The sequence below is a fragment of the Papaver somniferum genome, chromosome 3, assembly GCF_003573695.1.
Source record: "Papaver somniferum cultivar HN1 chromosome 3, ASM357369v1, whole genome shotgun sequence".
In the NCBI taxonomy this organism is placed as follows: domain Eukaryota; kingdom Viridiplantae; phylum Streptophyta; class Magnoliopsida; order Ranunculales; family Papaveraceae; genus Papaver; species Papaver somniferum.
In genome coordinates, this window is record NC_039360.1 from 1,999,727 (window position 1) to 2,012,479 (window position 12,753).

The window sequence follows — 12,753 nt, forward strand, 5'->3', positions numbered from 1 at the left end:
TAACTGTTATCGAAATAATACTCAAACTAATTTTTTTTATTTCCAATGAAATGAGGCATGAAATGGAGCACGAAATCAGGGATGCCGATATACCTTTGCCCCAGATTTAGACATGGCTAGGCTATGAATGACGTCGCCTTTAGTGTCGTAGATGCAAAGAAACTTGGCGAGTGAACTAGGTGAAGCTTCTAGAGCTTCTATTTACGGCTACCTTGTTACGACTTCACTCCAATCACTAGCCCTGCCTTCGCCACCCCCTCATTGCATTTCTTATATTAAATTAAAACAACTCATTTTTACTAAAATCCGGTAAAATGCGACGAATTATATATTGATGGGCCTGCAATTGAAGTTTCATTAATTTTTCCAATTGTTTGTTAGAGACACTGTCCGAATGACCATGCTTGAATCATGTAAAATGGAAATCATTCATTTGGAATGCTAGATAGTAAAAAAAATCGTGAACAAAACAGATAACACACGAACATAATTTTATAATAAATAGAGGTGGATTTCAGTGTTCTGTAATGAGTATTCGCTTGCTTTCGCTATTTTTGAGATATCGGAGAAAATTAAATCGATTTTTATTCGATATTGTATTTTATTCTGTCATGAATATATATTCGCTTGCCTTTACTATTCTTATCACGTGAGAGAAAATTGAATTAATTTTCGCTCAATATTGAATTACATTCTGTCGGGGATTCGTCCGGAAGGATCACAGGTTTGTAATAAAAGGGAAGGCTGCATGTTTTTTGTTGGGAGTGGAGGTAAGTTAAAAGAGGGAGCCCTTTTAGGTCCGTAAATTTTTTACTGCTTTAATATATGTAGGATTGGAAAGGTAGTTTAGGTTTCTAGAAATTTCGCACAATTTGTCCCGCACGTGTACAGGACCTGGGCTTTAAAAATTTGGTCCATTTTCATGTTTTCTCTTAATCATTTGGGCCGGACGAACTTAACAAAGGAGATCCAGATCCAGACCCATTTGACGAGCAAGAAATAAATACTCGTATCTTCAGAATTGGAGCTGGTAAAACCAAACCCTGAATCCTCTTCTTTTTTGTATCAAATCAATCCCTAACCCTGTAAAGAGAAAACGAACGTGGAGGTGGAGATTTCTGATTAATCAGGCAAATCAATTATTTAAATGGCGAGAATCATCAAGAAAGCTGCATCTTCGCTAACCCCGGTACTACTAGCGTATCCGAGGACCGCTCATAGATCTTCTTCCATCTTCATCACCCCTCAATTGAAGAACAGCAGGAATACAATTAGCCGAAGTAGTAGTTTAATTTATAGACAAGATGTATTATTTCGGACTACAACTCGTCACTTCTCTTCTTCTATCGGTAAGAAGAGACCGCCTGAATCTGATAAAATCATATCTGCCGGTGAGGAAGCTGAAAAAGATCTTCTTAAAAAGGTACGTTTATTTTCATGAAATTCTATCTATCGAATTACATTATTGATGTACTGTGGTCGTCAAATTGAAAGATTTTCCATTCTTTAGCCGGAAAGAGTGTGTCATTAACTGAATCAGATTTTCCATTCTTAGATCAAAAACGCCCTCTGGGTAGTTGTCATATTGTCCTTAAACACTGATATAAAAAATGTCAGCTACAATGTAGCACAGACACTTCGATTTCGATATAGATACTTATTTATTCACAATTAATTTGGGTTTAGCAACAATTTATTGTTAGGAAACTGCACAGTTAGATTGATCTTGATCATCCTTTGTCTTTTTCTTTGTCTTTTGCCTTTTTCGACCGATGGTGGTTGTCCTTGGTCCTTACACAAACAACTGCATCTTCTTTTTATAATATATAGGTTTTAGTAGGAAATATTGTTGATTTCATAACGTGTCTACATCCTGCTTTCTGGCCGACAATATGTCGCCTAGCCCTAGCTATTTCACTAGTTAAGGATATTAGAAAGACAACACCACAAACTGCTTTGCAATAGTAGATATGCTGTATCAAGATTTTTATGATGACCGTGATGAAATGCGCTGTTTTTATATGTTTTGGTAGGTGGTGGAGTGATGCAGCATCTTGATACCTTTCCTAATTTTGGTCTTTTTAGATTTCCTTTTTCTTTTATAATTCCTTTTCTTAGATGTTTGATTTTTAGGAAAGATAGGTTCATATAAATAAGGGATTGTAAGATAGTTTTATTCATTCAGTTTTAAGAAATAATACACTAGAGTTTTCTCTAAAGCCTTGCATTGATTTGATTCTGTCATCAATTCAAGAGCCTTGCATCGAATTTGATTGAACTCTTCGATTCAAGAAGTCAGGTCTCTAGAAATTTAACCTAAATTTCTAGATTGAGCTGAATCACCGTTGATACGCTGCGCCAGGTTGGTATCAGAGACAGGCTACGTTCTTTGTCTGTCACTACAATGGTGAGACCTCGTCGAACACCAGTTCGTACTGCAGCAGAAATCAATCGTGACGCCATTACTGAGCTACAAGCCCAGATGGCTTCCATCACAACTGCCCTCCAAACCCTTCTGGTTCAACAACCAGCACCAGCCGTACGCGAGCATGTTGCTCACGTTAACAGTACCAGAGACGATGTTGATGACGAAGAAAACCCGTTTGCAGACGACGTTAATCCCTTTGCTCCTCTACACACCAACCGTACTCTAGCACCAGATAACGTACCAAACGCAGCAGCTCATATTCATTGGGAATCGGGTTTCAAAACCGAGATACCAGAGTTTCATGGAAATTCTTCAGCTGAAGAACTGCTCGATTGGATAGTCACGGTAGAAGAAATCCTAGAATTCAAACGAGTTCCAATGGATCAATGTGTTCCTGTCTTAACAATGCGTTTTCGTGGCAGAGCAGCTGCCTGGTGGACACAATTGAAGACAACTCGTGCACGTCTTGGAAAACCAAAGATTATGTCATGGGATAAACTTTCATCAAAACTTAAGAAAACATTCTTGCCTTACAATTATGACCAGCTAATGTTTCAGCGTCTCCATACCATCCGTCAGGGAAATCGATCTGTGGCTGACTACTCTACTGAATTTTTTTTACTTCTCAATCGAGTTGATATACAAGACTCTGAGCGTCAACTGGTGGCACGGTTTACAGCAGGATTACGACAACAGATCCAACACACAATCAATCTCTTCCATCCATCAACACTGTCAGAAGCACATCAGCAAGCTTTGACTATTGAGGCGCAAACTAAATTATCCTTCTCATCATGGTCTACTGTTAGTTCTTCTCGACCAAATCAGACTCCGACTGCGACAGATGACGCTATATCTGTCAAAGCAGACACACCCATTGTTCCAGCTCTTGACACTCGACAAACTCGACCAAACTCAATTCGTTGCTTTTCTTGTGGAGATTTAGGTCATCGACAGTCTTCCTGCCCCACTAGAAACAGAAGAGGCCTCCTCCTTGACACTGCTGGTAATGACGTTGAAGTAATTTACGATGAGGAAACTACAGAGCCACAGGATGAAGTAGAGGTTCTTAAAGCAGATAGCGGACCAGCATTAATGTTGCGACGTGTGTGTTTAGCTCCGCGTGGAACAGATATCAACCCTCAACGACATAATCTTTTTCACTCAAAGTGTACTATTGGAGGCAAGGTGTGTAACTTCATAATTGATTCTGTTAGTAGTGAAAACGTCATTGCTGAGGAGGTTGTAACCAAACTTCAATTATCAACAGAACTACATCCTAACCCCTACAAGTTGGCATGGTTGGATCGGAATACTGATGTACTCATAACTCGACGAGCATTGATTTCTTTTTCGGTGGGAGATTCGTATAAGGATCAAATTCATTGTGATATTGCTCCAATGGATGCTTGCCATCTACTTTTAGGACGTCCTTGGTTATCTGATCTTCGAGTACAACATGATGGCTATCGTAATACCTACAGTTTTCGTTACAATAATCGCAATTTCACTCTACAACCGTCTTTGCCCGAGAAACAACATACACCATCAGCTCCAGTCCTTTTCTTGCAGCAAAAAGCTTTTGAAGAAACACTTCGCGAAGAAAGATATGTTCTAATATTGATCAATTCGGTTGTCAGAAAGTCTTTGCCGTCACCTCCAGAACATTTTCAAAGACTATTGGAAGAGTTTCAGGATGTTTTTCCTAATGAGTTACCACCCGGCCTTCCTCCACTCAGAGATATTCAACACCATATTGATCTAATTCCAGATGCTGTTCTTCCTAATAGAGCTCATTATCGTATGAGTCCGAGTGAGCATGAAGAACTTAGACGACAGGTTGAGGAACTTGTATTGAAGGGATATTTACGTGAAAGCTTGAGTCCGTGTGCAGTCCCAGCTTTGCTTATACCAAAGAAGGATGGATCTTGGAGGATGTGTGTCGACAGCCGTGCTATAAATAAAATTACAGTACGCTATAGATTTCCCATTCCCCGTCTCGACGATCTATTAGATCAAATTGGAGCTGCAACGATTTTCTCTAAACTGGATCTTCGAAGTGGTTATCATCAGATACGGATCCGCCCAGGAGATGAATGGAAGACGGCTTTTAAAACTCGCGAAGGACTTTTTGAATGGCTTGTCATGCCCTTTGGCTTGTCCAATGCACCAAGCACTTTCATGCGTGTTATGAATCAATCTCTTCGGCCCTTCATAGGTAAGTTTGTAGTTGTTTATTTTGATGATATTCTCATATTTAGTAAGTCCTTCACTGAACATCTTGCACACTTAAGAGAAGTACTTCTTGTTCTCCGTCGAGATCGACTATTTGCCACACAAAAAAAGTGTGAGTTTGGCTCTCCTGAGGTTCACTTCCTTGGATACATCGTCTCAGCACAAGGTCTAGCCGTCGATCCGAGCAAGGTAGAAGCAATAAAATCTTGGCCTACTCCTACTACTTTATCTGAAACTCGAAGTTTTCATGGTCTAGCATCTTTTTATCGAAGATTTGTGCCGCAATTTAGCAGTTTGATGGCACCTATCACTGATTGTATTCGTCATGATAGTGTCTTCACTTGGACTGCCGAAGCAACTACAGCTTTTGAGATCATTAAGACGAAATTGTTATCAGCACCTATTCTAGCTCTTCCAGATTTTACTCAAGTTTTTGAACTTCATAGTGATGCTTCTAAGTTGGGCATTGGTGCTGTCTTGAGCCAACGCAACAAACCTATTGCCTTCTTCAGTGAAAAACTGGCTGGAGCTCGTCTACGTTATAGTACTTACGATGTGGAATTTTATGCAGTGGTTCAAGCAATCAAACACTGGAGACATTATCTTTTCCATAAAGAATTTGTTCTTTACACAGATCATGATGCTTTAAAACACCTGAACAGTCAAGATAAAATCTCAGCTCGTCACGCATCATGGATATCTTACTTGCAACAATTTACGTTTGTTATCAAACACACGTCAGGTGTTTCTAATCGAGTTGCTGATGCCCTGAGTCGTCGCCATTCTTTGCTGAGCGTTCTTCATGTATCAGTTCCGGGATTTTCCACCTTTGCTGATTTGTATGAGTCTGATGACTTCTTTGGTCGAGTTCTTCTTGACGTACAGAATGGTCTTTCTCGAGATTTCACTATGCACGATGGCTTTCTTTTTCGAGACAGTCGTCTTTGCATTCCAGACTGCAGCCTCCGTCTTAAACTTGTTGCTGAAACACATAATGAAGGACACATTGGTCGCGACCGGACGTTGTATTTACTTTCTCAGTCTTATTTTTGGCCTGCATTGAGACGTGATGTTGAGCGTTTTGTCGAACGTTGCACAGTGTGTCAGACATCAAAAGGTCATTCCACGAATGCCGGTCTATACCTTCCTCTCCCTATTCCAACACAACCATGGACGGACATCAGTATGGACTTTGTGATGGGTCTTCCTCGTACACAAAAGGGTTTCGATTCAATCTTTGTCATTGTTGATCGTTTCTCCAAGATGGTGCACTTCATTCCATGTAAAAAGACTTCAGATGCAGTCCAAGTCGCAACACTTTTTTTCGAGAGGTTTACAGACTCCATGGATTGCCAACTTCCATCGTTTCTGATCGGGATTCTCGATTCTTAGGACATTTTTGGAGGTCTTTATGGAAATTACTAGGAACCAGCCTTGACATGAGTTCCGCTTATCATCCTCAAACGGACGGTCAAACAGAAGTGACCAATAGATCTTTGGGGAATTTGCTTCGCTGCCTTGTGGGAGATTCTATTAAAACTTGGGACTCAAAGCTTCCTCAAGCAGAGTTTGCTCATAATCATTCACTTAATAGAAGTTCAGGGTTCAGTCCATTTCAGGTCGTTTATGGTCTTCTCCCTCGTGGTCCTTTGGATTTATCTACTCTTCCAGACCGTACACGTCTTCATGGTGTAGCTGATGATTTTGTAGACAACATTCATACGATTCATACGAAGGTTATTACCAATCTCGAGTCATCCTCCTCAAAGTACAAAGCTGCGTCTGATTCTCGTCGCCGTCGTGTTCTCTTCGAAGTAGGTGATCAAGTTTGGGTATTTCTCACTAAAGATCGAATGCCGGCTCATGCTTATAATAAACTCAAGGCAAAGAAAATAGGTCCTGTCACAGTTGTGGAACGAATTAATGACAATGCTTATCGCCTACAACTTCCAGCAAACATCAACACTTCGGATGTCTTCAATGTTCGTTATTTATCACGTTTTGTTCCACCAGACCCAGTTCCAGATTCGTGGTCGAATCCTTCTTCCCCGGCGGGACCTGATGCAGCATCTTGATACCTTTCCTAATTTTGGTCTTTTTAGATTTCCTTTTTCTTTTATAATTCCTTTTCTTAGATGTTTGATTTTTAGGAAAGATAGGTTCATATAAATAAGGGATTGTAAGATAGTTTTATTCATTCAGTTTTAAGAAATAATACACTAGAGTTTTCTCTAAAGCCTTGCATTGATTTGATTCTGTCATCAATTCAAGAGCCTTGCATCGAATTTGATTGAACTCTTCGATTCAAGAAGTCAGGTCTCTAGAAATTTAACCTAAATTTCTAGATTGAGCTGAATCACCGTTGATACGCTGCGCCATGGAGACACCAAGTGAATTCCCCTTTAAAATTGAAGATAAGCCAGGGGAGCAAACTGTAATATTGACTAGAGAATACATGGGTAATTATATCAAAGTTATTGTTCACATGCCTGATTTCTCTACTGATGTTAACAAGGAGGAAAACAGTGATGAATCAGATAACCAGAATGACCAAGACAAGGATAGTGTTAATGATCCGCAGTCCAGCATACGCTTAGTTGTAACTAATACGAATTCCTCGGGACTACTTTGGTGTATGGAGTCATTGCTTATCCAGATGGGTTTTCCATAGACAGTTTCTGTATCAAGTATGCATATGCTCCAGATGAAGAAAATATATATTACAAAGGACTTGATTATGCGTAAGTAGTTACTAGAATCGATTTCTATCAGTTGTTTCATTCCCTATATCTTGTAACATTGGTTTCTTATCGCGCACCTTTTTTTATGAAGGAAATTGGATAATGACTTGCAGAAAGAATATCAAAGACGTTTAAAGATCATAGGGATCACACCCAGCACCACTAACTTCTTACACGAGTACATGGCTAACAGAGACATGTACTCTTCAGATTCATCCAATTCTCCTCCTCCTCCTACTACTACTACTACTACTATTGATCAGATTACTCCTGAATCCCTCTTAACAACGTTTTTGAATGATGAAGGGATTCCTGCGGACCCTGCAATTGGTAATATTGTTTAATGTTTCAATTTGTTGGACGAGCATATGTTTTGATTCTGTTTTGATTCTTACTGAATTTATTACGGTTTACACAGAACAATATCGACGAAGAGGACATCCACTTGTCAGGTATTATTATCAACTCATGGTAATCATCTTTTTTATTGATCATCACACATAAAAGCATCTCCAATGCTAGGGTCAAAAGAGTGTTACATGGTATGTGGTATAAGCTAGAAATATTAAAACACTAGTATAAAAAGAAAAACCTTTGTGGAGGTCTAATTTTATCTAATTTTTCATGTCATTAACATGTAGTATAAGCAAACTTAAAATAGAATTTGGCAAAAATGCATCTTCAAAGGTAACGCCAAGCACTATAGCTTAATTGTATAGTAGCCTGTTTCGCGTAGCTATAGCTTAATTATAGCGAAAGACATACTATGAACCATCGATTAGCTTTAGTGTGGCGAATTCGTTTTGCTTCGCTAAAGAGTGGAACAGATCTATTCCTCATTTAAGCTAAGCAATGAGTCACAGAAACGGAGTTTCCGTTTAGAAAAATATGTATGGTCTTGGATGGATAATGCCTAAATGTTCGGGATTTCCTTATTTATCCGAAATATCGGATGTAAAAATCAGTATATGGAACCTGACTACCCGAGTTATCGTATTTACTTTTTGGACGAAAACTGAGTTTCTGTCTCAATAGGCTAGGCCAAGCCCCTCTCCTGTAGTGAGGTGCAATGTCACTCTGATTTCTATATTTAAGCTACAGCCAAGCGAAATGTCCGACCATAGTGCTTTGCCTAAGGATGTATTTCCAAAATAATTTAGTCCAGATCATAGTCATGAAGGAAATCTTGATATTACTTTCTACTTAAATTTGTAGTAGAAATGTTTTATTTGCAACTCTCAAATATAGGATGTGCTGGGGAGTACTTTCTTGAGGTGAAAAAATCTTATCATTCCATGTTTTAAAAAAAGTACAAATTTAAATGATGCTCATTGCTCATGCTCTAATTGTTTATTGTTATTCATTAGTGTTTTTTTTTGGTTTTTATTAACGGCAGTGCTGAGGAGATCCGCAATAGCGGAAAGCATCCCAAGGACTTCATTTGGATTCCGTATCCATATCATCGGTATTATTTACTACCTTGTTTTTATTGTGTTGTTTGTGTTTGTTATGTGAGTACAATCATTTTTCTAATTATGTGCACCCCTTGGACTTGTTAATTGTTATCCGTGTGTGTTTAATTAATAAGAATGGGTATTGCTAGCTTGTGCATATAAGACGCAATGAATTCACAGCCCTATACCACATCACCATAAATGTGGGATTGGTTCTCATAGTTGTGTAGGAATAAAGACGAAAGCATAAAATGATATAGTTTATGACATTACAGTTGAAACTCCATTAATTAATACCCGATTATTTTATAACCTTTTCTGATCCCAACTAGGCTTACAAAAGCTAAATTCTAATTCGTTAAATTAATAATCTCGTTTCATTAATAATTTTTTCTGGTCCCAAAGGCATTGATTTATAGAGTTTCAATTGTATTAAGATTTATTGCCGAGTCAAACTGTGCCTCATAAGAGTTAGTCTGAAGGTTTTGTGAATTATCCATAAGAGTGAGCCGGAAAATGTTGCAAACTTATGGTAGTTATTTTTATCAGTATTGTTGTTGTTGTTCTGAAGCAATTAAATTATCTTGTGCTTGTGCCAACAGTAGTGAGAAGCTATTGTGGATTGAAGTTCCTAGCAAGGGTCACTATGCTACTGAAAGGTACCATTATTATCACCATCGCTTTTTGTTCTTTTTATATCCTAGTTGGTCAGAGGACAAACTATCATACTTAAGGTTAGAAGTTCGAGTTTCTGCGCTGACCGTCTCCATAGAACAACCACATGCTATTTCAAAAAAAAAAAAAAACATGCCAAACTAATAACTCCAACACATATACTCCCTCTATAACTCCACATGTGTAGTTTTTCTGCACCAAGATAAAGGAGGAGGGTTCGTGATTGGTCTGACAAGCCAACGGTAAAAAACACCGCCATTTCCACATAAAAATAGCTCGTGATAGGCGTGGCGAGCCAACATAGACCGTAGACCAATAGAGGGTGAGAGCAGTACCAAGATAGATGAATGAGGTTTTCATGTACCTGGTTGAATACCAACTATTTCTATAGGAAAGAGCAAGAGAAGTACCAAGATGGGCGACTGCTTGGAAGTCGTCGTGTTTTCTTTCTAGCCTACCCCAACTTGTTTTGGACTAGAAGAAGAAAAAAACATACTCCCTCATTCCCATAAAAATGTCGTCTTTTCCCTTTTTCGTTTATGCAAAAATGAAGGGGGAAAAAAAGACTCAATTTTTATGGGATGGATAGAGTATTACAGTCGTTCTCATGAGATTATTTTGTGATTAGTTGTTCATTAATAAGAACTCAAGTTAACTAGTTTGGTCTTTACTTATAATGGCAGTGAAATTGAAGAATACTGTATTGAAGATTTCGGCGGGGAAGATTTCCTTGATGGGGAAGCTTACGAAGCGAATCCTTATAGATGTTTGCCTCGCAAAGCATTGGGGGACCCCCCTGTTATATCCGAAGAGATGGATAAGATATTGTATCCTGATTTGAAACATGCAAATGATCCTGAAAAAGGTTGTAATGTTCCCCTACGACAATACTTTGATGAGATGAATAAGATAAAGTATCATCCTGATCGAGATCCTGATGTTGTTATATTTGCATGTGATATAAATCGCGAAGTATATTAAGCATATTGTACATAAATTTGAGATTGGATCATCGTTTCTGCTCTTTTATTTTGTTCAAGATCTTGTTTCACTCTTATTTTATTTGTTTTACTGGAAGTTGGGTAAAAAAATATTAAACTATTAAGCAGCTGAAGAGATTGTCAAATTCGTCTTCAATCCACCAGCTTGCTTAAGAGTCTCCCAAGTATCATGTTCAACACACCGGTCCGGTGATCATTTTATTCACTATAGATGAAAGCAAATGGAATTTGTATATATTATCGGTTTTGATTTGGCTCTCATTTTCTTCCTTTTGAGAGGTCAGGCCTAGCCCCATCTTTCTGTTTTATTTTCTCTAGTAAATAGCTTATTCGGATTTGTAACATTTAAATTCGGTTAATTGGTGATTCAACGGTAGTTACTAATATGAGTTCAGCATTGAAAATTGGGTACATATTAAATTGTAAAAAAAATACCTTATGTTACAAGTTTTGGGTAATATCATTATTTTATAATATAAATGAATATATATTTTTTAGATTCGATACATTTTCATCCAAGGAATTACCAATAGGTACTATTATAAGTGATACTAGTTAGTGGCAGGTCCACCCACTAAAGCCCAGTAACTAGAGGTCCATAATAAAAAGAAAACACAAAAATGGACCCAATTTTTTAATCCCAGGTCCTGTACACGTGCGGGACAATTCATGTGAAATTTTCAAATACCTAAACTACCCTTCCAATCCTACATATATTTAAGCAGCTTATTTCAAAGTTTCTAAAAAAAAAATTCTAGCGAATTCACATCCGATTTCTGCTCCCTTTCTTCTTCTCGCTTTCGGACTAGGGTTTCTGAAGATTTCTTTAGTGATTTTAACAGGTATGTTGCTTAATCTTTTCTATTTTCTTCTTTCTGCTACAGTTTCGTGGAGATCGGTTGTGTTCTTTTTGTTTTTTATGAATCTTGTTCGTATTTATTCAGTTATTTGGTTAGATTGTTAAGTTTTTAGCTTATTTTAGCTTTCGATTTGATTATATTTCTGTTTTCTTTTCAAAATCAGGTTTGTTTTCACTTTCAGATCGTATTATCCAGCAGTACATATATGACATACTCATTGTTTATGCTCTTGGATTCTGTTTCTTGCATAGATATTTCACTTTTTTTAGTTTGACCCATCAGTACGTATGTGAAATACCGTATTACGTGCTTCGATTCTGCTGTTTCTCCTAGATTCTTAATTATTCTTTGTCATGTAGTTTATTTTGTAGTTCATGAATCTGCAGTACATATATGGCATACTCATAGAAACTGCTCTTAGAATCTGTTTCTTGCATAGATCTCTCACTTTTTTTAGTTTAACCCATCAGTACGTATGTGAAATACTGTATTTTAATACTGTTACATCTTTGTGACATTTGCAGGTTCAAAACATGTCTGATGCAGAGTGTTCCAATCCAAATACCTACTGCTATGCATACATTTATTATAATCATCATCATTTTGCTCACCTGGTTACTTTTAAGTCTAGTATTGATGACCTGAAATTTCTTATTTGTGAAAACTGGAGAACCTTCAACCCTTCTGAGATTATCATCACTTATGTTGAGAATGGTGTCAAAGTGCCTGTGATTGCTGACTTTCAACTTCATGGTCTCGCTACCTTGCATTTTTCAAAGAAATCGGCGTTCTTTGAGCTGCATGTGGATTTTCTTTCTGCTGGTGGATGTAGTTCCTCAACATTCAGCGACGTCGACAACAATTCAGAACTGATTAGGGCAGATAGAGATAGTTATGAAACTGATGGAAAAGAAATTGTTAAACCTCTTCTGTCTGATGGGTGGGAGAATGTTTTCGATGATCCGAACAAGCTTTTTCGTGGTGGTGTTGATGCTGTTCGGTTGGCCTGTCAAAAGTATTGTTTGAAGACTGGGTATCGCGTAACAAAGGTGAAGAATGATCGTGAAAGGTTCACAATGAAATGCAGTAAAGTTCCATGCACTTGGATGATCCATGCAGTTGCTATTGATTCTACTTGCGATGTTTTTAGGATAAAAAAGTATGTTGGGAGGCACACTTGTGGAGCTGGTGTGAAGTTGAGAAGTCCTAAAGTATCGAAGAAGCTGGTACACAACCTTATTCATGATCGTGTGATGCACAACCCACTTATCAAGCCTCGCGAAATTGAAGATTATATAAAAGTTGGTGCTGGTGTTAATATCAAATATCACCATGCATATCATGGTTTGGAACGGTCAC

At 38.0% G+C, this 12,753-nt stretch overlaps 2 protein-coding genes across 2 annotated transcripts; both read left to right on the forward strand.

The window, feature by feature from the left end:
* The first annotated feature begins 1,052 nt into the window (after positions 1-1,052).
* Positions 1,053-7,404, forward strand: LOC113355131. The gene is made up of 2 exons (XM_026597909.1): positions 1,053-1,423; positions 7,179-7,404. Exons 1-2 carry the CDS (start codon positions 1,148-1,150, stop codon positions 7,332-7,334), a joined length of 432 nt encoding a protein of 143 aa, XP_026453694.1. The 5' UTR covers positions 1,053-1,147; the 3' UTR covers positions 7,335-7,404.
* Positions 7,284-10,590, forward strand: LOC113355130. Its single transcript, XM_026597908.1, has 6 exons — positions 7,284-7,404; positions 7,496-7,734; positions 7,823-7,856; positions 8,801-8,869; positions 9,461-9,517; positions 10,217-10,590. The coding sequence occupies exons 2-6, from the start codon at positions 7,587-7,589 to the stop codon at positions 10,512-10,514; spliced, it is 606 nt and encodes a 201-aa protein (XP_026453693.1). The 5' UTR covers positions 7,284-7,404; positions 7,496-7,586; the 3' UTR covers positions 10,515-10,590.
* Positions 10,591-12,753: the final 2,163 nt, after the last annotated feature.

Coding starts and splice junctions, on each gene's coding strand:
- LOC113355131 (XM_026597909.1), top strand. CDS start 1,148: ATGGCGAGAATCATCAAGAAAGCTGCATCTTCGCTAACCCCGGTACTA. Junction 1,424..7,178: donor AAAAAGATCTTCTTAAAAAG/GTACGTTTATTT, acceptor GATGTTAACAAG/GAGGAAAACAGTGATGAATC.
- LOC113355130 (XM_026597908.1), top strand. CDS start 7,587: ATGGCTAACAGAGACATGTACTCTTCAGATTCATCCAATTCTCCTCCT. Junction 7,857..8,800: donor AGAGGACATCCACTTGTCAG/GTATTATTATCA, acceptor TATTAACGGCAG/TGCTGAGGAGATCCGCAATA. Junction 8,870..9,460: donor ATTCCGTATCCATATCATCG/GTATTATTTACT, acceptor TTGTGCCAACAG/TAGTGAGAAGCTATTGTGGA.